Source organism: Drosophila eugracilis, unplaced genomic scaffold (assembly GCF_018153835.1).
Source record: "Drosophila eugracilis isolate 14026-0451.02 unplaced genomic scaffold, ASM1815383v1 contig_2154, whole genome shotgun sequence".
Lineage (NCBI taxonomy): Eukaryota > Metazoa > Arthropoda > Insecta > Diptera > Drosophilidae > Drosophila > Drosophila eugracilis.
Window position 1 is genome coordinate 489651 of NW_024573038.1, and position 23685 is coordinate 513335.

The 23685-nt window shown below is 43.9% G+C and overlaps 8 protein-coding genes across 8 annotated transcripts in view; 2 read left to right on the forward strand and 6 right to left on the reverse strand.

Annotated features, from left to right (window-relative positions):
• Positions 1-6693: 6693 nt before the first annotated feature.
• Positions 6694-7359, forward strand: LOC108116754. The gene is made up of 3 exons (XM_017228772.1): positions 6694-6768; positions 6827-7150; positions 7201-7359. Exons 1-3 carry the CDS (start codon positions 6694-6696, stop codon positions 7357-7359), a joined length of 558 nt encoding a protein of 185 aa, XP_017084261.1.
• Positions 7360-9226: 1867 nt separating this feature from the next.
• Positions 9227-9819, reverse strand: LOC108116727. Its single transcript, XM_017228744.1, has 2 exons — positions 9754-9819; positions 9227-9700 (listed from the first exon to the last, which is right to left on the reverse strand). Exons 1-2 carry the CDS (start codon positions 9817-9819, stop codon positions 9227-9229), a joined length of 540 nt encoding a protein of 179 aa, XP_017084233.1.
• A 113-nt stretch (positions 9820-9932) lies between these two features.
• LOC108116756 lies at positions 9933-10543 on the reverse strand. The gene is made up of 2 exons (XM_017228775.2): positions 10460-10543; positions 9933-10406 (listed from the first exon to the last, which is right to left on the reverse strand). The coding sequence occupies exons 1-2, from the start codon at positions 10541-10543 to the stop codon at positions 9933-9935; spliced, it is 558 nt and encodes a 185-aa protein (XP_017084264.2).
• Positions 10544-10661: 118 nt separating this feature from the next.
• Positions 10662-11255, reverse strand: LOC108116757. Its single transcript, XM_017228776.1, has 2 exons — positions 11187-11255; positions 10662-11132 (listed from the first exon to the last, which is right to left on the reverse strand). Exons 1-2 carry the CDS (start codon positions 11253-11255, stop codon positions 10662-10664), a joined length of 540 nt encoding a protein of 179 aa, XP_017084265.1.
• A 169-nt stretch (positions 11256-11424) lies between these two features.
• On the reverse strand, positions 11425-12015 carry LOC108116726. Its single transcript, XM_017228743.1, has 2 exons — positions 11965-12015; positions 11425-11901 (listed from the first exon to the last, which is right to left on the reverse strand). The coding sequence occupies exons 1-2, from the start codon at positions 12013-12015 to the stop codon at positions 11425-11427; spliced, it is 528 nt and encodes a 175-aa protein (XP_017084232.1).
• A 193-nt stretch (positions 12016-12208) lies between these two features.
• On the reverse strand, positions 12209-12859 carry LOC108116725. The gene is made up of 2 exons (XM_017228742.1): positions 12749-12859; positions 12209-12667 (listed from the first exon to the last, which is right to left on the reverse strand). Exons 1-2 carry the CDS (start codon positions 12857-12859, stop codon positions 12209-12211), a joined length of 570 nt encoding a protein of 189 aa, XP_017084231.1.
• A 70-nt stretch (positions 12860-12929) lies between these two features.
• Positions 12930-14027, reverse strand: LOC108116755. Its single transcript, XM_017228774.2, has 3 exons — positions 13994-14027; positions 13465-13526; positions 12930-13403 (listed from the first exon to the last, which is right to left on the reverse strand). The coding sequence occupies exons 1-3, from the start codon at positions 14025-14027 to the stop codon at positions 12930-12932; spliced, it is 570 nt and encodes a 189-aa protein (XP_017084263.2).
• Positions 14028-21123: 7096 nt separating this feature from the next.
• The window catches only part of LOC108116724 (mushroom body large-type Kenyon cell-specific protein 1), a 50841-nt gene continuing 48279 nt past the window's right edge, over positions 21124-23685 (forward strand). Inside the window, exon 1 of the mRNA XM_041818218.1 lies at positions 21124-21503. The gene's annotated coding sequence lies outside the window, so the exon portion shown is untranslated. The remainder of the gene's footprint in view (positions 21504-23685) is intronic.

A 23685-nucleotide genomic window follows, 5' to 3' on the forward strand; every position in this document is an offset into this window, starting at 1 on the left:
AATATTAATGAGCCCTGTTTTCAAAGAAGGCAGCAGTGGGGTTATTTATTGGCATAGTTTTTGAATCGGGCCCAGGGAGACCCAGAATCTGGTGATGTGGCCAGATTTGTTGCGTTAATTGCTGCAAAAAGTTGTAATTACCGCTTGAAATATATTTCCCTGCTCTGTGGCGATGCCAATTCAAGTTTTTAGGCCGCCTGGCCCGAACTTAGTTGGGACAACTACTTGGGCGCGAACCAAAACTTTCCTTGTCTGGCTTAAGCATTTTTAATGATTGTGTGGGCCACAGAACATGCCATAAGGAACAACCAAACTATGCCAGTGCCCACCAACTGGGACCCGCATGCAAAGGCAGTCGAAAATTGTCTTCAAATTGAAAGCGAAATGTGAGCGCATTTTAATAAAACATATGCGGTGCCCTCTGCCTCCTCCTACTCCTGCTTACCATCCTGCCACAAAGGACACACCAACAGTGCTGCCTGTCGCTTGCCAATAACTCTTGCACTATCTTGAGCAGGGGCGAAGGACAGAGGGCCAGGAAGACCGACCTCATCGCTTGCTGGAAAAGTGCAGACAAAGCCGCAGTCACAGTTCGCTATTGCGGTTGAATTATGGGCGGGCCCGGCCAGAGGGCCCACGGCCACGCCCACTGTTGTACTTGCCACACCAATAGCACTCTGGTGGGCGCACGAAATGTGCAAGCGACACAAAACATTTCGGAATATGTAGCAGGCTTTTAGGCGGCCCAGCCAGAGGGCCCTAGCAAAGAAAAACAACATTTTGCGGCCAACATTAAGCCCAACAGAAGTGGGCAACAGGATGGGGCAACAACAATGAACCGAAATGAAATGAACTAAAATAGAGTGAAATAGAATAACTTGGCCAAAATGCGACAAGAAAATTGTATTACAACAATGGAAAGCGATTGTGGTGAAAAGTACAATAAAATGTCGCTAAATTAGACATGAAGACAACCGCAGTTGCAAAGGGCGAGGGAGCTAAGGAGCCGCAAGTGTCGTCTGCGGAAATCATGGAACGGAGCAGTTGCTGGAGAAGGTCCGAAGCGATAAGTGGAGGGCTGTCCAACTAAACGAGCTCTGTGGATGAGTGATATAATAAGTGCAAAGGCTTAATCCCATTTCCTTATACTGCAGTGCATTTGCTCATCTTTTAACTTTTTTAATCATTTTTAATCAACTTGCGTATTTTATTTGTAGTTAATAAATATTAGAACATTATTACAGAGAAATATTATTTAACTTATTTAACTTCTTTATTTTAGAAGACCTTGTCTGTCTAAGGAGTAAGTTCTTAAAAATGAAAGAAAAGCTAGCTTAATCGGTTCTATCAAATGTAATCTATGAAATAGCATACTGATATTACCACAGCTATCATTGTAAACGCTTATTAAATTAAATTGTTATTAGAGGACGACCAATCACCCCCAGGACAAGAAGACCAACCTTTGAGATTGCCTCTTACTCCTTGGAAATTAAACCCAAAGTCACGTGCCCAATTTAATGAGACGATTTGGACGGAAAGTAATATGCAATATGGCAGAGGAAGCGGAAGTGCCTGTCAGTCGCCTTAATAGGCTGAAGGAACAGAACTCTTTTTCGCCTAAGGTTGGCCAACCCTCTCGCCAGCCTAGAAAATGTCCAGAGGGACTCAAATTATGCGATTATCGTGACATTAAGGCGAGAGAATAAAACCCACGCAAGCCGCTTAAAATGCTATCAAAGCTGTATTGGTCGAGAGCTTCCGTCTGAGTCGACCTCGTCGTGTTGCTCTTTCCCAACCCTCCTCATCCCCCTTCCAGCTATCCTCCCGAACTGACAACACAATGCTCAATGACGGCGGAAAAGTCGCTGAGCCAGACGAGGAGGCGACAGGACACGCTACTACTATCCTACCATCCTACCATCCTGCAATCCGACTCCGTCTCCATCTCCGTCTCCGACTGAGACTGAGACTCTCACTTCTGTACTTTGTGTGAAATAATTGCTAGGAATTTTCACGCGTATTTCCGTCTTTGCCTTCCGCTTTTCCAGAAGCCAGGAGCGACTTCCCCGCCTGGGCACTAAAAATTTCACAGCAATTTTCAGCTCACCTGCGCGCAAAGTATTTCCACAGCTCGTTCCGTTCGTCGTTGCGATTTTAACAATTTTATTAAATTGAATTTATATCATTTACACGCTTGTCGACTTCAAGTCTGCCGTAGACCGGCGGCATGGGCATCGGCAGCGGCATCCACCTGCTCCTCCTCGCCGTTTCGCCTTGTCGCCGTTTAATTTCGCGCTTTCTTTTTATGTGGCATTTCAGCTGGATGTACTCGCCTCATTCAGGGGGAGCAGATATTTTTTCATAGGCGTGCCGGGGCTTTTGGCAATTTTTGCTTTCATGATTATTGATGCGGGTGAAATTTAATTGGTCGCCTTGTGTCTGTCCGTCCCTCGTCTAGACCCCAGAAGCTTGCGTCCGCCTCCTTATTAGATCATATTTTTCCGGACTAACGAGTTGTAGTCTCTTTCCCGGCACATTAGACCACTTGAGTAGAGTTGAGTCGTTGGGGATGCTCTGGCTCTGGACTAACGCCAATTTGCTGGGCTAGGAATCCCATCCTGCGGAAAGCGGAAACAATTCTTTTGACCGCTTTCCCGGTTGTATCTTCTTATCAAAAGTATTTCTAGCTCAGAAACTTTAAAAGAGTTGCCACGCATGTCTGCGCCGAAAATTTGTTTAAATAAAAGGAAAACGGAAAAGTTTTCTTATTTCGCGCAAAAGCTCTCTCTCGAAAAAAAGAGTGTGCAACAACAAACAAATAAGCAGCAAAGAAAACTTCGACGCCGATACAATTTCGTAAAATGTCGAAAACTGTGATTGCTTGGCAGGCAGGAGCAGGGCTAACTCCCTCCTGCTCCTGTTCCTTTGGCATTCGGCTGCTTCTCCGCCCGCACTCCCCTCCGAGGAGCGTAAACTGCTTCAGCGCCGAACTTTGAGGCAAATGTAAATACTTTTCCTGGCAAATATTATCACAATTCCACGCGGCTGCTGCCAGAGACACTGAATAAACTGTTGGCTTGGGTCGCAGCCGAACAGCTGAAAAGTAAGCAGCAGGAAATATCCGGCAATTGCAATCACAGAGGGTGGTGATGGGAGTGAGTGGTGGCAGCTTGCCGGGACTCATAACCCTGCAAAATCATCGTACATATACTCGATAAGCTCTCCGATCGATGAAGTCCCAAATTGGGCTTTTATACCATCCACTAGCCACATAGGATTAATCCAGGCCGTCGTGAACCATTTCCCATTTCCATGCACAATTAGCCGGCGTAATGTGACGAACAAATTAGCCAAAAGCCCCTCTCATCTTGCAACCGATCCATGGGTGCACACACTGGAGGCGCATAAAAATTCATGTCCTCGAATATTGCGCATACTCCGCGTTGGCCTGGCCTGCATAGCGATAAACTTCAAGTGCCCTGCATGGCCATCGTTTGGATGGGCAATGACTAGAACATGGCTCGCCGCATCCGCATCCGCATCCGCATCAGCATCGATTGTCATTGAGATGGGGTTACGGCAGGGGCTCTGGGTCCTCAGGTCCGAGGGCTGTCAGAGGCAACGCTTTGCCATATTAATCTGGTTAATGATGAAACTGAATCAGCGTTTTAAACGAGCCACTGCACAATGGAGTGCTTGGACTCCAGCCGCTGCTGCTCTGTCCGCTGTCCTCATGGCCGTGTTGCTGTGTCGCATAAATGGCCCAGTCTGCAAATAAATTAGCTGCGGCTTTCTCTCGCCTCCCGACCACTGGCCATAAAGTTGCCATTTTCGCCATTCTTTTTCTGGCCATCCGCTGTTGACTTGAATTTAAGGCAACTTTATCTCGCCGTTCATTTGAGTATCCGTTTGCATATTTTATTGCATCGAAAGGCAGCGAATGTATGCCCTTCTGATTTAATTAATTATAGCCTTAGTGGGATCGCCTTGTGAGTCCTTAAAGCTATGCCCTCTTAAAGTGCCCCTTGCTCTCTTGCTTCCCAAAGCCGCGCAATGTCCGAAAAATTGGTCAATTATTCAAACGAATTTCACGCATTTAATTGTGTAAATTTAGCCAGGCATGACAGGCTCTACCCCCGAGGTCTCCGGGATTCCAGGACGCCGGACCACCCACCGTTCGATGTCCGTGCAGTCCGAATGGTTCCTGATGTGCGTCGGCTAACTGTACGTAACGTCATAATCACCCCGAAGCGCACGTAATTGGCCAATCAATTGTGTCATTGTTCGCATTTATTACGCGGCCTTTCGGACCTCGTACTCCTCCTCTGGCTCTGGCTCTGGCTCCTGCTCTGTCTGGGTCTCTGCCCGCCGTGATTTATGTGGGAGGTTGGGGGACAGACTGGTCCGGGACGGGGTCCAGCCAAGTGTTAGGCCTAGCAGAAGGAAAATTAAGAAGCGAGAAGCGAGTCTGCTGCAAATGAGATCCTGCAACAGCAGTTTTCATGCAGTTTTTGTTTCGCTCTGTTGTGGTTTTGTTTTCGCTTCTTTTTCCTGTTTTCAGCTGTAACTTTTTAACAAATGCACAAAACGAATGACAACTTCCGGTTCCGGGGAACCAGGGTGGTCTTAAAGGGTGCGGAGGAGCTGCTACGGCCGGCTGTCACTGCGAAAAATTACATGCCTTGCGCAAAAGTTTTGCCTCTTCATTATTCTAACATCAAGTCGACACGAGTTGCGGTTTTTGCAATTTTTCTTCAACTTCCCGCCCAACGTCGCCGCATTCTTCTCCAAGGAATTTGTGCACAGTCAGACAAAGTGAGAAGCGAGGCACAAAACTTCTTCTGGGGCTCCCGCTCCTTGGGCGCACATGCTGCCAACATGCGGAGACAGCGCCTCAGACACCCAGTGAACAGGAACGAGGAACGAGTTGCCAGGAGCCATAAGCCAGGAGCGGGGGAAGGGGCTGCGGAAATTATATGCTGCATTTTAATCACAATTCAAATAAACGGAATCTTTATTCCGAGCAGCAGGCGTCGCTGCTTGGCAATCCATTCAGGGCTTCTCCTACGTGGGTAAGAATGCTCCAAAGTGGAAATGAGTTAGGGAATTGGTGACAGTTACTCAGAATCCTCCACTTGGTTCATTGTTAACTCTCCCTTCGTTGGCATCCACGCTGTGTGGGCCAATGTACACAATGAACTTAACTCCTGCAAATGACCCTAATTTACAAAACCAATTTCAGGGCAGTTCATGTAGCTCTTCCGATTCATTTACAATTACCCATGTTGTTCGGATTCCCTCGCGCGTGAACATTTGCAAAAGAAATTGAGCATACAATTGTTGTGCTGCATGAAGTATATGGAGTGAATATGGTTAGTGGCTGTAAAACCCGTGGCCGAAAGACCGGTTACCGTTATCAACTGCAGTTGCCAAGAACTTCATGGTTTAATGTGCCACATGGAGGGCGCACCTTCGGCTCGATGGGAAAACTTCTGTCCGGCATTTTGTGGGTGATTTATTAATGTGTAAGCCAATGCAATTTGCCAGCCTTTGACAGATGGCGATAAGCGCCAAGTGCCGAGCCAGAGCACAAAGAGAAAAATAGAAAAGAAAATGGAAACTGTCAAAATGAGGCAAAATCAATGACAGTTGCCATTCGGAAAAGTTTGCCGGTCCCAAAAGCGGGCAAGACGGAGAGCCAAGTCGCTTCGATCGTATCGTATGCGGCAATTAGCATTTTGTGGCAATGTTGCAACAATAATTTAACGAGCCAGCAGGAGTGGTTCCAGAGAAAAGTCGCAAAAAAAGCAGAGGTCCTGCAGCGAAGGATGAGAGGAGGCAGAGAAAAAAATTATTTGATTATCCTGCGGCCATGCGCTGTCACAATTTTGCAGACTGCCCGCCGAGCGTGTCTGCTGAGTCCAGGCGGTTTCGTGGTGTCCGGGAGTCCGGATGTCCCCGGGTCCTGCTGTTCTGGTGTCCTGCAGCAGCGCCATGAAAGTGCCACATCAGCGAAAGTCTGTTAACTTCCGGTTTATGGTTGCAGCAGCTTATGGAGTCATTTCCGCCTGCTCCGCCCACTACTCCTTGGCTCCATTCATTCGGCTCAGCCGACAGGACACGGCAGCCAGCTGGCGGTGCCCGCAGACCATTCTATTAAATCATCATTCCACTCCTCCTTTGGTCGTCGCACATCCTTCGGCGCACTGCGCTTGCGGTAATTTCTTTCTCCTTTTTTTCGGTTGCAAGTGCTTCCTTTAGATTTATAATTAAGATTTGGTTAGCAGCAAATAGCGGCTCTTTTTGAATTTATGCTGCCTTGTCGGGCGGGCAACTGCAGCTGCCCGTTAAGCGGTAATTTATCATATTTTTAGCGTCAGTCCCTAACAAATTATATGGGCAGCACGATGGGGATGGTCTGAGTCGGGTGAACTTCTGAATCTGAACAGTTCTGCAATTTAATTACGCTGGAAAGATGAGAGGCTCGGTCTGAGAGCCACCTGAGTGGATCTGCAGTTTCATTAGCGAAGCACGGGTACGGGCTCTTTTTCGATATCGAAGTTTCTACTTTAGCGGATCAAGATGCGGAGCTCTGCAAATGGAAAACTGATGGGGTTTTAATGGGTTTGGCAGAAACAAAACGTGTCAAGCCTAATTCAGTAGGGTGCATATAGGAGGTCATTTCGCACAATGTTGCTGCCAGGTAGAGTTCTACTTTTTGGGCTGATCCTCTGTACAGTCTGCAGAATTCTCGAAGGTCAAAAGGTGAAATCTTGTAGGGATTATCACACTCCTTATTACTTTTCTCATCACTTCCCTACAGTCCTTGAACTTCCTGCTCTTTCGGAAGATCGACACCGACTTCAACAGGAAGTACATTTCGCTGTATGGGGCAGCGATCAGCCAGGACCACACCACCATCAACTTCACCCTGAACTTCTCCCGGAACATCACGGCGGACGTGTGGCTCAGGGCCACCATAGGGCAGAGAGTGTCTAAGAAAGGAGACACCTTCAGGGACGTCTTCACCTACAACGTGAACTTGTGCCAGGTGATGGGCAGAGCCAAGGGCAACAGCCTAATCAACTTCTGGCTCAACAACATCCTTAGGCAGTCCAATATGCCACGAAGCTGCCCTCTCATGGAGGTAATATTCAAATTCTGATCATCTTCTTGACTGAACAATCCCCTTTCCAGGGCAACTACTATATGTGCAACATTCGGTCGGAGAAGGAGACCATTCCGCGGTTCATTCGCTCGGGTAGCTTCCGTATAGACTCCAACGTCTATGTGAGGGACTGGAACAACGTCAACTTGACAGACACAATCTTCTACGTCGACATCAAAATGAAGTGAATGGGATCCGGTATCGCGAGGAAGAGGTTCGCTGGAAGGCAGCCTAACTGGTCACATTAAAAAGCAATGAATAATTGAAGAGCTCAAATCTCCACTGGCTAACACAGTTTCTCACTTCCAATCGAGTAAATCGTTGCACGTGCATTTCGCATAAATAAATTAATGAGTCCTCCAACAAGGACACGGATACGGCCACCGACACGGACACGGATTTGAGCCCGGAACGTGGCTGGCAGCGCTGCAAGCTGCGATTTATACGAGTGCGCAATCTAAGCGCAAAATAATTTAAACACTGTCAATAATAGTTTGGGGACAAAGTATTTTTCCATCGAGAAGTTCGCCGTCGACTCCCCGATTGGTCCTTGGTCCAGCTCCTCTCGACACGTTCGCACGCGCTCCCAAGGATGCCATGGGTTCTTTTTTTCGTCGTACTTGCCATCAATTGCACTTCCGGAGCTGGAGTGAGAGGCAGAGAACAATTTCTTGTATTTTGTCGGAGCCCGAGAAAGAACAAACGCAAGACCAGTGCAGCCGGAGCTGCTTTGAAACAAATGCAGGGAGCAGCCAGAGGAGCTGGGGTCAGGAGCGGATAACTGAAGAAGTGGCGTCGTGTACTCAAGGAAATTGCCATCATTATACTTGTCGCATTTGCTGTGCTTTGTGTTAAATAACGTTTAATGTTTGTTTGCCATGAAATTGATTTACAAAGGGGAATCCCATCGACCTCCATCTCTATCCAATTCGACTTATGGGCTTTGCCCAAGCCCAGGCGGGTTTCCTATAAATTAAATCATCTACGAGCCATTCTTTGGCTCCTTTCAAAGGCCTCCAATTACATGGCTGGATGGGCGTTTTAACTAATTAGGCAAAGCTTACCTGACTTTCACTCGTTCTCTGGCCCACACTCATTAGTCATCAGACATGCCTGCCGGCGGTGTCAGGACCAGGATTCGGGGCGTGAAGTATATCAGGGGGGATTCTCTGTAGTGAGGTGGCAATCATCACCACGCAACCTATAATTATACCAGCGGGACTCCCAGCAAATTGGCGAGCATGGGGGCCTGGGGCAAATCATTTGGGATGTGCCACTACCACTGGACCTCCGAGGAAGAACTCGGAAGTGAGATCGCGGGAAGGCATTGGGTGGCAATTAGGAAGCAATAAAGTTAAGCGCTTCCAGCGCCAAGTCACATGTTATGCAGACCGTTGTCAGACAATGGGTAATGCGTCCTTTTTCCGTTCTCTTTCCAATTTCTTTTGCTGCATGCGACATCTGCGAGGCCAGCTTGATACTAAGGACATGGGATGCTCCAGTGTCTGTATCGTCTCCTCCTGCTGCATCGACAATCAACGCAAGCGTAACGCCGTGCAACATGTTGCAGCCTTGTTCGGGATATTATTATTTCTCGCCATAAAATTGCTGCTATCATCCGTTGCAGACGGTCCCAGAACAAGGAAAAAAAAACAGAAACAGAATCAGAAACGGTGACGATTCGATTATCGCTGCGTGAGGGCGGAAGTTGTTAACATCATCGTTGCATCCAGCGCACATCCTCGAAAAATCCCAGCTGCTAACTTATATATAATCAATGTAAATCTGCTTTAAGGAAAACATAATAATAATTTCATAAATCAAACATCAGGAGATTGCATACCTATATCTCAAAGAATACTCATTAACAATAGACACTGCATTCCTTACTTTTTGGTGTATTTATTTCGAAATTCCAAGTTTCGTAAATTATCTGGTAATGCTTTATATTTGCTATACTTTATTATACTTTATACTTTATTAAAAGTATTTACAAAATGAGGCATCACAGTACGAATATTTGCAGACATATAGCCTTACCCATGATGCAATAGTCTAGTTAGAAAGGATCGTGTCAATGGTCAGACTCAATGTTTCTTCGAAGGACTTCGTCCCGTATTTGCCATAGAAGAAAGAAAGTTTGCCGCGATATTCACCTGGGATGAGGAACTTGTGGGTCATGGAACTCCCCATCCGCCAGTTGTGCATGTAATAGTGACCCACCGTCACTGGGCAGTTGTACATAAAGTTGCTGTTCTTGCTCATATCCTTGAACCAGCTCTTAAACAGGGTGTTCTTGACACTCGATGTAATCGCACAGACATCGGTCTTCTGGTTGAACACGGACTGGAAGTTCTTGGCATTGGCTAGGCGCAGTAGAATGTCCACGTGAGCCTTGAAGCCCCTCTGAATGGGTCTGTTCAGATGCATGTCCATGTTCATCAAATTATTAACGATAGTCATGGAGAAGTTTTTAAAATACTTCGGGTTGAAGGAGCAATTTCCGGTAAGGAACTTTACGCTACGCTCCTGAAAGACGGGTTCCTCTAAAAATATTCCATGGTGGACAGAAAGTGACTTACCCCCGCGACGAGATCGATGTGAAAAGACGATTGAACGAGAACGGAGCAAACAAGCAATTTCCACATTTCCATACCCACTATGAAACTTCAATGACTGCTCTCGAAATCAATTACAAATTACGACTACGAGCGGTGTATATTTATTTCCAACCCATTACCCATCGGATTCAGATTCGGCATCAGATATGTATGACAGCATCGGCCGTGCAACTCATTATGAAATCCTCGTCTTTGCCCTTGTACTTCCCAAAAAAGTTGTAAGTCTCCAATCGGTACGATCCGCTCGTTATGAACGGCGGCACCAAGCCATCCCCGAACTGCCAGCCCCTCAAGTAGTAGTGGCCAGTACTCAGTGGACACTGGCGGAGGAAGTTGCCGTACTTGAGCAGGTTCTTGTACCACTTCTTGAACAAATTGATCTTGGCCGCGTTCACGATATTGCATACGTCGATATTGGTAGAGAACAGGCTCTGAAAGCTCTTCGAGTTCCCCACGCGTGTCTTAAAGTCCAGTCTGGCCCTCCAGCCTCTGCTCAGGGGCTTCCGCAGGTACATGTCCAGGAAGACCTGGTCGTTGCGAATGGTGAATGTGAAGTTTTCGAAATAGTCCCTGTTGAACCGGCTTTCTCCGGCGATGAACTTGATGTTGCGATCCTAAGGGAGTCAGGTCAGGGTTCAGACTGCCACCCGATACACAGACTACATACCGCCCTGACGGAAAAGATAACTATGGCCAGGCACAAGGGTATCTCCAACCCCACTAGCTGTAAGATCCATTTAGGCCGAGCCATCTCTGTTCACAAAAAAAACAGAACTGATTCAATGAATGACTTAGCTTGGGCAAAATATATTAATTATCCAGTGTATTGGAGCCTGACTATCCGTTCATCACAATAACCTCTCCCAGCCCTAGCTCAACACGGCCTCCACGCTGCACTCTAATAGACGGTTATTCAGCTGCTTCTTGAACCTGCCATAGAAGAACGATCCGCCGATCCGGTAGTCCCCTACATAGAGAAAGGAAGGCACATAGTTCGCATCCAGGGTCCAGCCGTGCATGTAGTAGTAACCTTCCCTAATTGGACAGCTCGTGGCGAAGTTTCCCACCTTCAGCATGGACGTGAACCATCGCCGATAGATCGACTCCTGAGAGCCCTTGATCAGGGCGCAGTAGTTCATGTCGTGCTGGTAGACACTCTGGTAGGGCTTGCCCTTGGAAAGCCGAAACTCGAAGCTGAGGTGGGCCTTCAGCCCCTGCCGCAAAGTGGTGACTAGAATCATGTCCATCATCACTTTGGTTTTTAGGATTTGGATAGTAAAGTTGGAGAAGGTAGATTTGTTGTAAGTGCAGTCTCCGGCCTTGAAAGTCATTCTGGGGGCCTAATTAGCTCATTCTCAACATATTCTTTGTAAAGGAACTCAACCACTTACCACGCTTTGCTCGATGACAATAGTCATAATAATCCAGCCCAGCACAATTGCCACAAGTTGCCCGTGAAACATCCCGGGATGATGTCAACTCTAACATTGCCACAAACAAGTGATTTTGAATATTGCAATTAGAGCCATTTAATGGGCTTGTTGTTCGACTCAAGCTGCGTGATGGATTGATTAATCGGACAAACAGTTGAATGACATAATTACACTCGTACAAATCAGGCTGAACTTGTGCCTATTTGTTACGCATTGTTGCCTCCACAATGCACTGGACAAGGAACTGCTGCTTCTTGGTGCGGTACTTCCCATAGTAAACCAATGCCCTGAGGCGGTAGTCGCCACTCAGCAGATAGGAGGGCACCAGACCCATATCCACGTGCCAGCCTTTCAAGTAGTAGTGACCGGCCGGAACGGGGCAGTTCTCCATGAAGTTGCTATTCTTCACTACACTCTTAACCCAGCGTCGGAAGAGCGAGTCCTTGAGAGTCGTCAGGAGCTCGCAGTAGTCGGTGTCGGTCTGGACTAGGCTCTGGAAGGTCTTGGCATTGCTGAGACGCAGCTGTACGTCGACGTGTCCTCGAAATCCCGCCTTCAGGGCCTGAATCAATTCTATGTCCGCGAAGATCGAACTGTTCATGGCTGTGACGTTCAGGGTGCTGAAGAACTTTGAGTTCTTATCGCAATGAATGCGAGTTAGACTCACCGCACTGGGCTGAAGGTGACGGAAACTATTATACCTTAGAGTATCTTATTTCTATCATAGATATGTGCGTACCTCTGCCAGCGGAAAAAGTGCGCCGATGAGTATAAAAGCTACTTTCAACATGGATACTTTTTCAATCTGAGCTCGGAGTGCAATGGCAGTCTATCCCAATGGTGATCTAGTTATTCAAATGCACACGAGTGAGACCCGCTAATTGGATTTAAATTGCTTCGAAATTGCGTATTAGGAATCGCATATTTTTAGAATACGCTTCTTGATTTCGCTTTATTTTTAAGCCAGAGTTAGATATACCATACTAGCTATCGGCTTTCAACAGAGCGTATACTTCTATGTCGAGGAAGAAGTCCTCCTGCTTTGACTTGAGCTTGCCATAGAAGAAGTGGGCACTGATGCAGTAGTCGCCAGGAAGCAAATAGTGAGGAACCAACTGGGAGTCCAGCTTCCAGTCTCGCAGAAAGTAGTTACCCGCCGGCACGGGGCAGTTGACCATGAAGTTTCCGTGCTTCAGCATGCTGTCGAACCAGCTCTTGAAGAGGTTGCCTCTCACCGGGGAGATCACGCTGCAGGTGTCCAGAATGTGGGCGAAGAGCCGTTGGTAGCTCCTCCCCTTGTCAAGGGTGATTTGGGTATCGATGAGGACCTTGAGGCCTCGGTGGATCGTCTTGGAGGTTATCATATCCATGAACAATGTGTTGTTCTTAATTTCAAGGGTGAAATTTTCGAAATGGTTCCTACTGAACTTGCATTTTCCCGTCTGGAAAATAAGTGATAGCTTGTCAGCAGAAAAATTGGTATTTTAGAAAGTTTTTGAAGAGCTTATGTAATAAATACTCACTGAATTTGTGGTCTCTAACTGGTAGAAGAAGAGCAGGGAGGCTGTAACAAATACTTTCAACATTTCCATGCCGATGCTGAGCGTGTAATGAGGTTTGAAAATCACTGTCATCCAGCCGCCGACCAGACTAAACTAATTTTAATTGATGGCCACGTGTATTGTTATAGAGATCACTGATCAGCTACTTTATTTCAACTACAAAGTCACATGCCACTATGAAGTCCTTGATTCTATCGTTGTTCCTCAACTGGTTCATGTTGAACTTCACTCGGTACTTGCCTTGGACCAAAAACTTTGGTAAGAAGAGTGTGTTATAGTTGTAGTCCTTCAGGTAGTAGTAGTTCGGCTCTACAGGGCAGTACTTTTTGAAGTTCCCGGCTTCGAAGAAGGTCGCAAACCATCCCTTGAAGATGTTGTACCTTCTCCGTGCCAGCAGATTGCACATGTCCAGAGAGTATTGGAAGATTCTCTGGAACTTGTTTGAGTTTTGCAAGCTTAGGAGGAACTGGATGTCCATTGTTACGCCCTGAACCAAGCCCCTAAGAAGGTAGAGATCCAAATTGATCCGCGAATTTTTCGCAATCAGCGTTACATTATAAAGATAGCTTCGATTGAAGTTCAAGCATTGAGTCTCCAGCATTAGGATCTTGGCCATCTTAAAGACATGAAAACTGTACTAACCTAAAGGTTGAGTTAGATCGAAGTGTACTTACCACGGGAGTGGGCATGGTAATGAGGCACACGACAGTCAACAAAACACTTATTGACATTTTTAAAACTGCGACTTGGGCAGAGTCAAATATTTACTAAGGCTCAGATCGAAAATATGGGCATTTAAATGTTAGCTATTTGACAAGACCACTTAACTTGATTGGCGAAAAACATTTTTAAACGGCCGTTTAAAAACGTTTATTTCGTTTATTGTATTCGGCATATTATATTTTTAATGAATACAAAGTGGATCTGGAATAACTCGACAGCTCAAATGTGTTATCGGTATTAGATTATACAGACATTTTCATGATATTTTAGATTACTGTTTGGGGAAAGAACCGACTTGATAGGATCATGTTAATGACAGTTGCTCACCAGTGCGTTGAAGCCCAAATAATAAATAACGAGATCGAGAGGCATTTGGCTTTGGGCATTACCTATTTAGGTAAACCAAACTCAATTTATAATTAGTTTCGTTCAGTAGGTGTATCAAAATGAGTTCACAAACATTTTACCAAATAATAATTTTACTGTGGATGCTGTTGGTGCAGAAGTCACTGGCCATTGTGGGTGATCTATCTGTTTACTGTTAGTTCTTTTTATAACAAAAGTCAAATCGTAGAAAACACTGGATGTACTGAGTCATAGATGCCACCAAAATGCTATGTACATCGACTTCTTCAACCTGTCCATCATTGATAGCCACATTTCTGTTGAAATGCAGACGAAAGTCAAGGTCCCAGCTGGAGTGAAGGTTCATATTACTCTGGAAAGGGGTCTCAGCAGCTCTGGGGACTACCATGCGTTCTTCAAGTACGACATTGACTACTGCAGAGTGATCGCTCTTAATCGAAACAACTTATTCAGGCGATGGTTTCTAAGTTTGAGTAAGCACGGACATGTTCCCAATAGCTGCCCTTGGCCTGTTGGCCAGTATAATCTCAGAGGCTGGCAGTTGACTGATGATATGATACCCAAATTCGTCGTCACAGGCCATTACAAAACTAAAGTTATCGCCTACCTGGGGAACATTGGCTCCGAGTCTTTTGAACTTTTGATCGAGTGTGATCTCATTTCGAAAATGATTTAGTAAAACATGAATAAGAAAGGGTTATATCAATGTAAAGGAATGATTGATTGACTAAAATAAATACAAAAAAACTATTCAAAAGTCATAAAAAGTTTGAAGTGAATATAATTTAAAATGTTTACTTAAAGCTCTTTCTTCATTGCCCCAAAACTTTAAGAAAATTATATTCTTGTATTTAAGGAATAGTTCGTAAAAGGTTAAAGGAAGAGTTTCCGGCTCCATAAAGAAAACATTAATCACGCTTAACACCTCGTACTTAATGTTCAGTTTTACAAATACACCTTTTTTGTTAATAGCTTTATACCCAATATTTGTCAAGTCGGGATGTAATTTAACAACTTATAAGAAATTCGAGTTATAAAGAGAGTTACATGGGCAGTGAGATATCCGCTAGTTGAGATATATTTCCGGATTCCAGGTTTAATGGATATATATTTGTATACAATGAAGTTATATAATACAATGATGTTTTTTGCTGCTAGCCCTATGGAGTTAATAGGGTATTAGGGTATCTGCTAATCGCAATACTCGATTACAGCGATCCATCTTGTTGAAAATGGCATATGGCTTCAGTCCATTTTTTTTTCAAGTAAAAACCTTTCCAGATAATAGTTGACAATAATTTTAGTTTGAGTCTCAGCTTACTATACTTTACCTAGTTATCAAAAATAGTTTCTAATTGTCAAAGTCAGTCCTGATTATTAAAAATAAGAGGAAAGCCGTTTAATCAAAGCGGAAAGCGAATGTATTTATAAGAGCTTATCAGAACTTAATTTAACCTTAATAAATACCGAAATCAAGTTCAATTCGTTCCTGATCTTTTACGACAGTTCTTCATTAAAATAAGATCTCGAGCAACAATGTGCTGATGTTGAACGTAAATAAATTTCAAAACTTGTTTTTATTCTGGCTGTGTTAAGTTCATTTAACTTAACCTGGAATGCAGACAAGAATCGTTATCTTGGTAACACATCTTAAATTTCTTGTTTTAAACACTGGCGTATTCTATCTAAGCATAAAGCCGTTTCAGCCGTTTTCCATCCGTTTCTCAGGCTATGAACACACAGTCTTATTCTTCCGCAAGTATTCAACAAGGCAGTCAGTCATTTCGTGGCGCTCATCCTAGATGCAGTCAACGTGTCTATGTTTACCCAGCGGAGAGCCCAGCCCCGAGTCTCCGATCCCCTGTTCCCTCGATGCCGCATTTATGTGCACGAACCACTGCAGAAAACAATTGCACGTAATTCTGCTTACGCCGTTACATTGCAACAACGCAGGCGAAAAAAGCGAATAAAAAAGCGACCTGCCTAGCCATTTGTTGGCATTTTCTGTGTTTTTTTCCGAATTTTTCCCCTACCCTCAGTTGTCCTGCGGTTGCGACCGTCTGATGGCCAGACGGAGTGACAGACCGACAGATGGATGGGAAGTCCGCCGGAGGGACGGTGTGGGTTGTCAGACGTCGACCTATGCGCTTAATCAGAATCAGAATCGGGTCTGTCGAATCTAAGGCGCCATTTACCATTGTCTGGGCTGGGGACTGTGCCTATTTCCTAGTACTGTTCGTGGTCCTGGTGTTGGCCAAATAAATGTCTTGCCTTCGCTCTTCTGCACTCCTTTTGTTTTCTGTTTGTCCCTCGTTCTGCTTTCACTCCGTGACTGACTGCCTTTCCCCATTTCCGCCTGCATATTGCATTTATTTACATAGGCCCGGCCTGACTTTTGATTTTAAGCTCTTTGGCTCTTCTAACTCAATTCCCTCTCAGGGCTTTAGTCCTTGCAGCTGTCATGGCGCCAGGTACCAGTGTTTGTGCGGCTGAGACTGTGACTGTGAATGTGGTTGTGGCGCAGCCTTATGTATTTACGGATGCATTTACGTGCTCTGCCTCCTGCGGGCTGTGCAAATAGGACACTTGCCCATTCTGTAGGTCGCCAGGATGCAGACTCGGGCCCATGACCATCGTCATCCCCTCAGCTTTATGTGTGACTTTTGTTTCTTGAGCTATCAGGATTATGTGGGCTGCCTTAAGAGGAGCATGTTCTTTAATGCCTACAATATACTCGGTAGATTTACCCTAATGACATGCTTTCGGTGACTGCTCATTACTACGAGTTGTGAGAAGGATTCTATGGAACTGAAACTATTCAAGTCGTGAGAAATTTGGCCTGACTTTTCAATTGCGGGCCATTCATGGCACTCTAAGCTCAGAGGTTAAGCCATGTTATGTTATATATTACAGATCTTCTTAGAACAATGTATATAGTATATACCACTGGAAAAATCTCGAACAAGACGGTTCGCATTGTTCTTGAGAGTCCTGGCATATGACTCTTTAGCTGCCATTATTCCTTGGTGCGACCTGATTGCCCTCAGATCCCCGTTCGAGACACAAAAACTATAGAAAATGCCTCGTCAACGATTTCAACCACATTGCTCTGATTTGGCCCGACAACAAAGTCTCCATCTTTTTCCCTGGCGTTCCTTCTCCGTGCTGCCACTCCAATTGAAAACGGCAATCAAAAGTGCAGCGGAGGAAGACAATTTTCACACTTGGCATGAAAGAAATATATTTTGCTTGGCAAATATGCTGACCTGACCCCTCAGAGCAAACAAGCTGGCAGTGCAGTGGCACTCGTGCGAGTCGGTCGGAGGAAAACGTCATCATAAATGGCCAGGAAAGGACTCTGAAGACGGCAGGAGCGGCAATCAGAGGCGCCTGGAAATATGCAATGCGAAAAATCAACACAGCACAACGATGAGAACGACCCCAATTACCCTCGTTTTGCAGTGTGAATGGGAAAGGAGTGAAAAGCAGGAAAAATCCCTGCATATTTACAGGCGTTGGCATGAAAATTTGTCACCTTGCTGAGCAAACACCTCCGAAACCGAATGCACTGGCTATGTGTCGGTGTGAGTGTGAGTGTGGGCCCTCGTGTAATTGAGCCTACAGATATGCAACCAACGAGTATCCCAGTAATCGACACTTGGGCGCGGCAAACAGGACTCCGAACCCCCTTCGATTTCCCTGCGCCGCGTTTGCGCCTACCAGCATGCACTTGTAGGGGCAAGAGTGCAGCGCCTGCCTGGAAATGTGCAACGTCCTGATTGGTTGCTCCCGGCCACGCTCATAAAGTTTTCAGGGGCTACTCGGATTGGTCCGCGGACCAAATTAAGGGCAGCTCTCGGTGCGCATGGGCGGCGAGAGAGTGAAACGGATGTGCTCAGCAAATAGAATGAGCGCCCCACGGTATGCAATGGTATTTTCTTTTTTGCTTGCTGCTTCAAGGGTTGTGTGTGTGCGTGCCTGGTGATTAAAGCTTCGTGCGTGGTGAAAATGTACGGGGATTCACTCTCGAGTGGTGGTGGTTCCACACTCAGGCACATGTGTGAGTGTACTCGTATGTGTGAACTAATTGCATTGGAATGTTTTTGTCTCGCGCCTCGTTATTGTTATTGTTGTTATTGTTACTGCATGTCTGTGTTTGCATTCGGGTTTCGAGTGTTTGGCATTGATTGCATTTACGATTTGTATCATTGGGGCATCATGAATTACTTGATTATTTGATCTAAAAGGCCTAGAAATAGGCCTATTGATCAGATATTTCTCCTAATTACAATTATATATATATAATATATATATGTCATATCTGAGTTACTTTACTAGTTTGATTAGCATCATTGTGACACTTAAGTTCAATTGAACAAGTTTCGCCTTCGTTTGTATGTTTCAACCCCCAGTAATACCCTTGGGCAAAGCTTTTGTGTAGACTTCAGTATCCGTCCCTCTCTTGTACTGACACTTTCTCGCTTGACTCCATATCGCCCTCTCATGTTACTTGCGAGATGTCTACACAAAGTGGAGTCGAATTTGCCGCGAATTGGCAAAAATGAAAGCTTTTGTGCATTGGGAACAAATCTCCTTAAGTTAAGGAAACAAATATTGAAGCCATTGACTACTTTCAGGTAAAGTTAGAATTTCCTTTCTGGAATTCAAAATATTTACTATCTACTGGTCCCTTGTACATTACTCATTTTATTACTAAGAAGCCTGTGCTTTACTAATTTAAAGAACCGAAGACCTAAAATCTGTCATTGTAGAGTTGTATATGTTAAAGAATATTTCGTAGCCACTTGTACATTTTTTGCGTGAAAACGAAATTAATTTGTTAAGCCGGTGTAAGTAAATATTCTTTATTAGCTGGACCAATTACTAGTATCTCAATTTATATAAATAAAATCAATAAGTAAATAAATTTATTCAGTAAAGCAGGGTTTATATTATTTTTAGTATTTTATTTATTAAGCTGCCTTTTTGGTATTTTTGAAAGCGAAAGATAAGGCATTGGCACTCTTAATTAATTAACTAACTTAAAAGCTTACTTCCAATTTACAAAACAATCCGACAAGCTAAACCTTGCAATAAATAATTTTCAATTTTACAGCTATTGCCGAAAGAGTGGTCACATTTCTAGGGTGTTAAGTAATTAGGTTTTTTTAATAGATTTTTTTTTAATTTTAGATGGTTGAGTTTGGCGAAAACTCCCATTGGCCACAGTAAGTGTGATGGGTGTACTTTTTTACTAAGCCAAATTTTATATCCGAACTGTAGATGGGTAACAAAAAGATTCCGTAACCTTCTATATTATCCATTTTTTTAAATCTCGGAAGTATTACCAAGTTTAGTTTCTTACTAAATTTCAAAGCCATTTCATTATGACCAAGAAGAAACGCTGCAAACGAGTGCCGCGACTATAAGACACCCGTTACCGTTTTACACAATTTTAAAATATTCATTTTGCTAGTGAAAATTCACAAAGCGCCACCTATTGTCAGATATAGAATGTTGAGTAACCTACACTTTTTCACAAATATCGAAATAGTATTTCGATTTTAAAAATCTTTGGTAAATCGATAGATGTTGACAAAAATATGTTATGCAAGGTCAAACGAAGGCATCTCAAAAATATAAATTCCTAAGCGGAACTTCCTAGCTCTTATAGTTCCCGAGATTTTCTTATTTTTGGTTTTCCGGGCGTTAGATGGGGAAAACCTTTCGCATTGGGTTCATTATAAAAAACTACATACCTTATCTGCTTTTCTACAAAAAAAAACCGATAACTGTCTATCGAGCTTGGTGGGCGTAAAAGTGGGTGTGGCCGGATAATGGTAGCATCATAAGATGCGCTGGCATCTCAAGATTAAACAAACTTAAATTTACCTTTCTAGCTCTAATAGTTCCTGAGATTTTAGCGATTTTAGTTTTTCGTGATTTGTGGTCGTTAGAGTGGAAATGAACTGGGCGTGGCAATGAACAATGAACAATGAAAATGAACTTGCGCTGCTTAGGGACCTCAATAACCTCAACTTTGTATCTCTTATAGTTCCTAAGACCTCAGCGTTCATACGGACGGACGGACAGGGCTTAATCGACTTTGCTATTGATACTGATCAAGAATATATATTCTTTAAAGTATACATCGAAAAGAGGTCAAATGCATGGTTATATCCTGCTGGTTTATAGAATTTTTTACTAGATTTTATTTTTTCTTTTAATTTCTTAATTTTTATCTCAGTGTACTTTGGAAAAGCTCCCAGTTAATGTTTGAGCTTGAAACTTACTGCGGAGAGTGTGTAGAGTTTCGAGAGGGGGCTGTACTTGTTGCCAGTGTTCTTGTTCGAGGCGAATTGGAGAGCCAACGTGTTCGATGGTGAGTTACCTCAAACGAAATGCTGTTGCATACCGTGCCATGAGGAAATATTCGACTTGAAGGAAAATTCAAACTGCTTAGTTAAATGGCAAATAAAAATAGAACACTCCATAGAGATTTTTTTGCAAATATTTTTTTGTCGATGCAACTTCAGTTTTATCTCCGTATTACTGGATAATGGCCCTTCATCGGCTGGCTGCAATCGTCGTTTTTGCCGAAATTGTAGATGTTGCTGTTGCAGCTGGCGTTACTACTTCGCAGCTCAGTTGGCTCCTTATTTGCCGGTTGGCAGTTCGTAAAGGTCCTCGTGCGAACTCGTCGTCAGTGGCTTCGCCTCGTCGTCGGCTGCCCCAAGGACTCGCGCAGTTGGATAGGTTCGTGTTCGTTGCACAATTCGCAGGCGAAGGCGAGCTTACGCTTTTTCGGAATGCGTTAAGGATCAGTTTTGCGCGAATTACGGTCATGAAAGGTTGCTAACGACAAGGAGCCGGCGTCCGAAGCAAATATTTTCCCAAAAACATTTCCCAGAGTCTTCCTTTCTGTGCGTGTGTGTACGGTCCGTGACTTTGATTTCCACTTATCAGCTCGAAGGAGCCATGTAAACATATCGCCTCTAGCACTGACCTAGGTCAGGAAACTTTGAGAACGTAACTGACCTAAGTCAAACTCGATATAACGACACCAGGACTTGGACAATATCAATAACGAATAAGAAACCTTTCCGTATTCATAGAAATAGAAGTAATTATTTTATAACGCTTGTGACGACCCCGACTAGCTTAGGAACCCGTTAATGTGCTAATATAGTTCTTAGACCTCGCATTTCCTTTCTTGGCTTGATCGCTTGATCGCAAGCAAGCGGAAAAATACCCAAGAACTCGCTCGCTTAAACTATAAATGGTTGTGAAATGTAGTAGGGCAGTTATCGAAATGCTTAATTATAACCTTGACTAAACCCTAGTTGACTATACCCTACTTACTTGTGCTTTCTGCAGCATTTTCTTAGATTAGCCAAGCAGTACACGAAAAAACTGAAACTTCGGGAAAAGACTGTAGTTGCATTGCCAGTACTTACATACTGATAGTGAGCAGTGAAAAAAGAAGAAAGAGTTTCCGAGTTGTAAACGGAAAAAGTGCGATTTAGAAACATACCTAATAAAGTTGTTATAAGTGTTGGAAAATGTGAAAATCCAAAATATCGATTTAAATAGAGTGCCAGTCTCGACTTCGAAAACTAACTAAATGGTAAGCCAAAAGATCTTCTTATATTCTAAATTCATTAGTTGGGTAAAAAAAAAAAACATAAAGCGATCTGGTATCTATTTCGCAAATGCAGGCAGCAGTCGAAGAACTAAATTGGAGAGTTTACTGTCATGAAAAGATCGAATAATTTGTGTTCGAGGTCCACATAAAAGTAAAAGCAATTAATGGCAGCGAAGTCTTAGGATTTTCAAGCATATTAAGATTGTGTAAGGTTAGATTCTGTTTTCACGTCTGAGGAGTTTTCCTTAAAAGCTTAACTTGATCCAATGGGTAATTTAATATTGCTGTGCGGTAATTTATCATATTTACCATAAAGCAAAGCAACAAATCTCTTTTGAATAATTCATGTGGTGTAATTGTTGTATAATAGATAGATATAATCTGGTGCGGAGGAGTATAAAATATATTTTTCGTATTTTCCTAACCAGCAATTTGATCTTCCTTTCCCCTCCTCTTGGGAATTAATAATTTGTATTAAGAAAATACCGCGCAAAAGACATTGCTACTGAATGGTTTTAATAGGTAATATTAGGGCTTGTTAAGAGCCAAGCTATTGACGGGTTGCCCTTATATGAAGCTGTACGTGACTGTAAAAACAGATGACCAGCACTTGAAACTGCAACAATTGTCTTTTAGACTGGCTGTTCGCCGAGTCGCCTGGGCTTAAACCACTATTGATTTTCTTGCCGCCTATTCGACACTTCAGATTCAATTAAAATTTTTGGACTAAAATTGCTCTTTGCCAGTTGGTCAAGTGCAGCATCGGCAGATTTTCGTAGTCGAGGGGAGGGGTGGCAAAGGAGCTTGCGACAGTTGCTAAACAAACGCCAATCCAAGCAATTTCAGAGTTGACTGCATCGTAATGGGCGGCCGAGGAGGAGGAGCCGTGCATTGCCGGGAAGTGATTTTTGCAGTAATCCGAGGCCAAATCCGAATCCGTTTGTGTGAAGTGAGTTGCATAAATGTGCAAGCTGTGCAAGCTGTTCAAGTGATTTCAAGTGAAAGACTCTGAATGCGGCGTTGTCTGGCTTCGCCTGGGGATTCTGGTCCTTCATGGCAGTCGGCTTGTATTATTTTGTTGCATACTTTGCTGCGTCATTAAACCAATTGATGAACCTGGCCCAAAGTGATGGATGGATAAAGGGATGGAGACAAACGTGTTTATTACGCTTAGCGTGCGTTAGGCAGAAAATAAAACCAGGATCCATACCAGCTAAAGTCCTCTCAAGTGGCTCTTTGATTAGGCTGCTAAACATGTAATAAAAACGTATAGTATTGGCGCCGGTTAAAGGCTTTAAGCGTTCTTTAAAATTGATTTCAAAGTCGAAATCCCAGTGATATTTAAACATTGCTCTGATGGAGGGTGCATGTCGGTGGGGCTGGGCCGAAGTCAAAACATTTCATTAAAGGCAGCAGCGAACTCTGTGAAAAAGTACACAAAAGCCGCTGGAAACAAAATGTTGACAAAAAGCGTAAAACACACAACTCAATAGAGCACAAAATGAAAATGAAAATGAAAATGACGCAACATGCAAAGAGCAGAAACAAAACAAAGCACTGCAACACTCTCGGAAAAAATGTAACCAAACCGACTGACCAGCGGACTGAATCCTGACTGACGGACCATACAAATAAATACGCAGTCAAAGGCAATCAACGTCAGCCAGCAAGGCAGCTCGAAGCGAGGAGCGAGGAGCGAGGAGCGAGGAGCACGGAGTTCCCCCTGACAACTACCGATATTTGATTTGAAAACATTCCCAAATTCTGCCTTCTATTTTGAATGCTCGTCATCGGCATCGTCATCAGCCGCATTTGGCTCCAAAGATCGCTGCAAATAAATAAATGGCAGCCATTGGCACAACAATTGCAATCCGACGCAGGCATTTCCGTACTTTTGCAGCTCTTTTTCGGCCATTTATTGTTGCCGCTTTGTCACTTGACGTTTTAATTGGAAGCCAAATTTTCATTTCAAATATAGTGGAAGGGCTTATACCTATTAAATAACATCACAAACGTCTGTAGCCTTAAATTTGTTGGATACCAGAAATTATGGAAATTATGTTAGAACCAGAAACTTATAATTAACAATCAATTTCTAATAGAGTAAATGGTTTTACTGCTCTTCAGAAACTATGAAAGGTTAGAGAAGCGCCGATTCTATGTT

What these genes read in the sequence shown, in the direction of transcription:
- LOC108116756 (XM_017228775.2), bottom strand. Translation starts at nt 10,543, where the DNA reads ATGGCTCGGCCTAAATGGATCTTACAGCTAGTGGGGTTGGAGATACCC. An exon ending in TTATCTTTTCCGTCAGGGCG is followed by an intron (nt 10,407 to 10,459) that starts GTATGTAGTCTG and finishes TGACTCCCTTAG; the next exon opens with GATCGCAACATCAAGTTCAT.
- LOC108116757 (XM_017228776.1), bottom strand. Translation starts at nt 11,255, where the DNA reads ATGTTTCACGGGCAACTTGTGGCAATTGTGCTGGGCTGGATTATTATG. An exon ending in CTATTGTCATCGAGCAAAGC is followed by an intron (nt 11,133 to 11,186) that starts GTGGTAAGTGGT and finishes TGAGCTAATTAG; the next exon opens with GCCCCCAGAATGACTTTCAA.
- LOC108116755 (XM_017228774.2), bottom strand. Translation starts at nt 14,027, where the DNA reads ATGGCCAGTGACTTCTGCACCAACAGCATCCACA. An exon ending in CTGCACCAACAGCATCCACA is followed by an intron (nt 13,527 to 13,993) that starts GTAAAATTATTA and finishes CCCAAGTCGCAG; the next exon opens with TTTTAAAAATGTCAATAAGT. An exon ending in TCATTACCATGCCCACTCCC is followed by an intron (nt 13,404 to 13,464) that starts GTGGTAAGTACA and finishes CATGTCTTTAAG; the next exon opens with ATGGCCAAGATCCTAATGCT.
- LOC108116725 (XM_017228742.1), bottom strand. Translation starts at nt 12,859, where the DNA reads ATGACAGTGATTTTCAAACCTCATTACACGCTCAGCATCGGCATGGAA. An exon ending in AGTTAGAGACCACAAATTCA is followed by an intron (nt 12,668 to 12,748) that starts GTGAGTATTTAT and finishes CTTATTTTCCAG; the next exon opens with ACGGGAAAATGCAAGTTCAG.
- LOC108116727 (XM_017228744.1), bottom strand. Translation starts at nt 9,819, where the DNA reads ATGTGGAAATTGCTTGTTTGCTCCGTTCTCGTTCAATCGTCTTTTCAC. An exon ending in ACATCGATCTCGTCGCGGGG is followed by an intron (nt 9,701 to 9,753) that starts GTAAGTCACTTT and finishes CCCGTCTTTCAG; the next exon opens with GAGCGTAGCGTAAAGTTCCT.
- LOC108116726 (XM_017228743.1), bottom strand. Translation starts at nt 12,015, where the DNA reads ATGTTGAAAGTAGCTTTTATACTCATCGGCGCACTTTTTCCGCTGGCA. An exon ending in CACTTTTTCCGCTGGCAGAG is followed by an intron (nt 11,902 to 11,964) that starts GTACGCACATAT and finishes CGTCACCTTCAG; the next exon opens with CCCAGTGCGGTGAGTCTAAC.
- LOC108116754 (XM_017228772.1), top strand. Translation starts at nt 6,694, where the DNA reads ATGTTGCTGCCAGGTAGAGTTCTACTTTTTGGGCTGATCCTCTGTACA. An exon ending in GAATTCTCGAAGGTCAAAAG is followed by an intron (nt 6,769 to 6,826) that starts GTGAAATCTTGT and finishes ACTTCCCTACAG; the next exon opens with TCCTTGAACTTCCTGCTCTT. An exon ending in GAAGCTGCCCTCTCATGGAG is followed by an intron (nt 7,151 to 7,200) that starts GTAATATTCAAA and finishes TCCCCTTTCCAG; the next exon opens with GGCAACTACTATATGTGCAA.